At 39.6% G+C, this 4102-nt stretch overlaps 1 protein-coding gene across 4 annotated transcripts in view; it reads right to left on the minus strand.

Annotated features, from left to right (window-relative positions):
- Positions 1-4102, minus strand: part of NOL4 (nucleolar protein 4) — a 387938-nt gene that overhangs the window by 19726 nt on the left and 364110 nt on the right. For all 4 annotated transcript variants that reach the window (XM_004702942.2, XM_004702941.2, XM_045296177.1 and 1 more), the window contains one exon: positions 3244-3424. In XM_004702942.2, coding sequence (XP_004702999.1) covers positions 3244-3424 — 181 coding nt within the window. The remainder of the gene's footprint in view (positions 1-3243; positions 3425-4102) is intronic.

Genomic DNA, 4102 nt, shown 5'->3' on the forward strand with positions numbered 1-4102 from the left:
CTATACTTTTTGATAGCCGGGCACCATCAGCTTTCTTCACCACATTTGCTTATGCACCCGCTTTGTCTTCAGTGGTTGTGCCGGGAAGGTGAGCATCATAGAACGCCAATTTACTAGAAGAAAGTATTCTTGCATTGAGGGAGTACCTGAGATATTTTCGTATCTTACACCGATCGCCGTCTCCCTTCATCCATGTTTCTGTTGCTCATCCCCCTTTGGGTGGGGGGAGGCGGGGGTGGTTATATGTCAATCATTGTGTTCAGTTCCCTCTTTCTCCCCCACCTTTCCCCTACCCTCATGGTATTGCTACTTCCATCACTGTTCTTGAGGGGTTTATCTGTCTTGGATGCCCTGAGTGGAGAGCTCTTATCTGTACCGGTGTATATGCTCTGGTCTAGCCAGAATTGTAAGGTAGAACTGGGGTCATGGTAATGGTGGTGGGGGAGCATTAAAGAACTAGAGGAATGTTGTATGTCTTGTTGGTGCTGCACTGCACCCTGGCTGACTGGTCCCTTCCTTGTGACTGTTCTGCCAGGGGATGTCCAATTGACTACAGATGGGCTTTAGGCCTCTACTCCATCCCCCCGCCTCTCCCCCCTTGTTCACATCAATGTGATTTTTTGTTCTGGTTCTTCTGATACATGATACCTGATCCCATCAACTCCTCATGATCACACACACTGGTTTCTTAATCCATATTTGTGGGTAACATAAAACTTAGCCAATATCATCACGCAAGGGACTATTTTGACATGCTAACCTTGGGTCTTTGCACCTGTGTGCTTAGCATGGCTCAGGGAAGCTATCAAGCACAGTCAAACTATAACAAATGTATGAATCACAATAAAGTGCTGTTTTACTACTAGAAACAGAAAATAAATGGGCACCAGGCAATGTTCTATGTGAATTGCACACGCATTGGCAAGGCTGTCATGCCCTATCTCTCCCTACCCTGCAACACCCCCTGAGACCACTTCTCTCATCATGCAACTGATCTCTAGCTACACTTGTCTTAAATGCCAAACTCTTCTCTACTACATCTTTCTGCCAGATTTACCTAGCATCTTCCTCCTGCCTTTCACAATTTAGATCGAGTCTTTCCTTAGAATCAACTTCCCTCTTTTCCTCCTACAATCTACACGGAATCTTATCACTGTCTCTTAGTGCCTTTTCATTTCTTTATTATACACACAGAGATATTTGGGGTTTCAATGAGTTGGCATTGACTCAATGACATTGAGTTTGAAATTTTAATATATGCTTTGGTGGCTAGGGAAGTATTGTTAGACAAAATATACGGTCTCTACATTGTTGGATTTAGCTATTGCTCTTTATGTCATCTTTCTCTGCCATCCTCTTGCTATGTAATTTTAAACTGCATGAAGAATTCAAAAGACAAGTAGCTCAGGATGCTATGCTATGAAAGTGCACAACTAATCTGATCAAGACTTGAGGTTCTAGATTTAAAGGACAAGAAGCAAATTAGGAAGGAAAACAAATCACAGAAAACCCCAGGAGGGTGCAATTTGGGGCAAGAAGGGCTAGATGGTGTCATTTCTCTAAGAACAACGATGGCCGGAAGACGGCTTTTAGGCAGTGGAGTAATGCACTTGGGCACATACACTTTAAAGGCAATTGGTTTCCTAGAGTATATATTCATTCAGCACTGACTAGAAGACACTGGGGTTGAGTTTCATCATTATTTGACACTCACACTCTTTATTTTCTCCACAGTATAAGAAATTAAATGCCCACCAACTCTGTTTCACACTTTTTAATAAAAATTGATCTCTGTTACATGGTCTTTAAATGGAAAGGACAATTTTTTTAACAAAAAACACATTATGCATTCCCACTGGCACTATTGATTCAAACATTGATTTTTATATCTTTATGTTTTGCCCCTATTGATTCCAGTTCTTATTGACACCTACATAATTAAAATTATGTACACAGAACTATGATCTTAAAATAACAATATGATTACAAAAATAGTTCAAGATTCTTTTTTTTAAGTTTGCATGTTTGTGGAGTCTAATTATTACTTTTAAAATAAACAGTGTTTACTGGGACATAATCCATCTGTCAGACAATTCATCAGTTCAATCATACCAGGAAGAGTTTTATAATCACCACCACAATCAATTTTAGAACATTTTCTTCTTTCTTGTACTTCTTTTAATTAGCTCCCCATTTCCTCATAAACTCACCTACTGTACCCCCAAGAAGCCATTATAAACATGTGGGAAAATTCCTCTCTTGTGTTATTATGATACAAATTCATTAAACAATTAAGGCTCATTTGTATCACTTTGTTTTCAAAGTTTAGGAGGATTTTTAAACTGTTTGTTTTATAGCTATGGAAGTATGTACACTATTCCAAAGTTAAATTTGCCAAATTAAATACAATGGCAAAGTACACTCAAAGAATTCAAACTCTTATCCCTTGTTTCTCTACTTTGTTCTCTTTGTCCACTATCCCTCTGTGCACACATAAAAAACACAAAACAGCACATCATTAAGCTTATATTTATATAAATGCTTCTCTCATAAGTGGTAGCATAGTATTTTTCACTTCCTGGATATCACTGCATAATTAATTACATATGAAGCTCTATCTCTTCATCTCTGTATCTCTCTAAATTATGTATGTATATATGTAAGCATACATATGTTTGTAAGTGCTTTAATTTCAAAGAAACCTAAGCATGTATAAGGTGGAGCCCTAGTTGCAAGACTTTCTGTTTACCCACTGTGTGTCTGGTGTGCGTGTGTGTGTCTGATGACACAACAGTGTGGTGCTTGGCTGTTAAGCAAAATATTGGTGGTTTGAACTTGCCAGCACCTCTGTGGCAGAAAGATATGACGATCTAGCTCTGTACAAATTACAGCCTGCAAAGCCCTCTGAGCTCATCTGATTTTGTCACATGGGGCAAAACCCACTTACAGGAAGCCAGTGTCACGATTGGAATTAAAAAATTTTATTTTAAATGTATGCCTCTAGTTGAGACCTCTTTGGGCATTGAAATAGCAGCCCTTCAGTTGCAGAATAATGCTTCTACTTTCAAACAAATGAAAAAGAGATCTTCACGTAGGGAGAGAATCATTATGTACTGAAGTGTCTTGTTTTTAGCAGACCGGCACTGACATTTGCTTATAACAATCAATTCATTTCCCTCTTTCAGGTGTAGACAATTGCCCACCCCCAATGGGCACAAACACAGAATCCAGATAAAGACTCACCACTACTTGCAGCGTCATTCAGGTTTAGCAGTCCCCCTCCTAGCCCTCTGTAACTATGGTAACTGTAGGTCCCATTTCCATTGATGTACAACACCTCCTGTGAGCCTGAAACAGCTGATGTTGCATAAGTGGCCTGGGCTGCCTCTGGCTTACACTGTTTGTCAGCTGGAGCAGACTCGTCCTGCAATGATAGACAGCATTCCATTATCAAATCACCATGCCATGCACCTTCAGCAAGACTGTTATATTGTTATCTACATTGCTGCATGGGATAAAAAAAACACAGATATACAATTGAAATTAAGTAACTTTGCTGAAAACTAAAAATTGAAAGCCAAAGTGGGACAGATTTGAGATGAAGCAATTCATATTTGACCACAGGACGTACTCCATGAAGAGAAATTAACAGTGCAAGGGGAAGAGACATTTGCAAATGCTAATGCTTGGATTTTTAAAACTATTTTATACAACAATTAATTACCTCTCCCCCCTTCCTTGTAATTAATCTTTTTTTCCTTAATAGGAACATTTTTTGAGTGTCAACTTTATGATAAAGGAGCCCTGGTGGTGCCAACACTTAAGCACTTGGTGATTGCTAACCTAGAGGACAGCATTGTGAACCTGCCAGAGAGCTGACGGAGAAAGACCGCCTACTGATTCTATGGTGATTACAGCCAAGAAAACCTTGTGTGACAGTTCGACTGTGTCACAAGAGCTTGCTCTAACTCAGAATTGACCCGGGAGCATCTTTAGCTCCACGCTAGGCCCATTACATACATCAAAATAGCCCAAGAGCTGGGATAAATAAACCCAGGATTTTAGTGTTTTTCTTTCTTTTCTTCTTTCTTTTCTTTGAGGG

The sequence above is a fragment of the Echinops telfairi genome, unplaced genomic scaffold (assembly GCF_000313985.2).
Source record: "Echinops telfairi isolate 266 unplaced genomic scaffold, ASM31398v2 ScPeMD7_7400;HRSCAF=8409, whole genome shotgun sequence".
NCBI classification, from domain to species: Eukaryota; Metazoa; Chordata; class Mammalia; order Afrosoricida; family Tenrecidae; genus Echinops; species Echinops telfairi.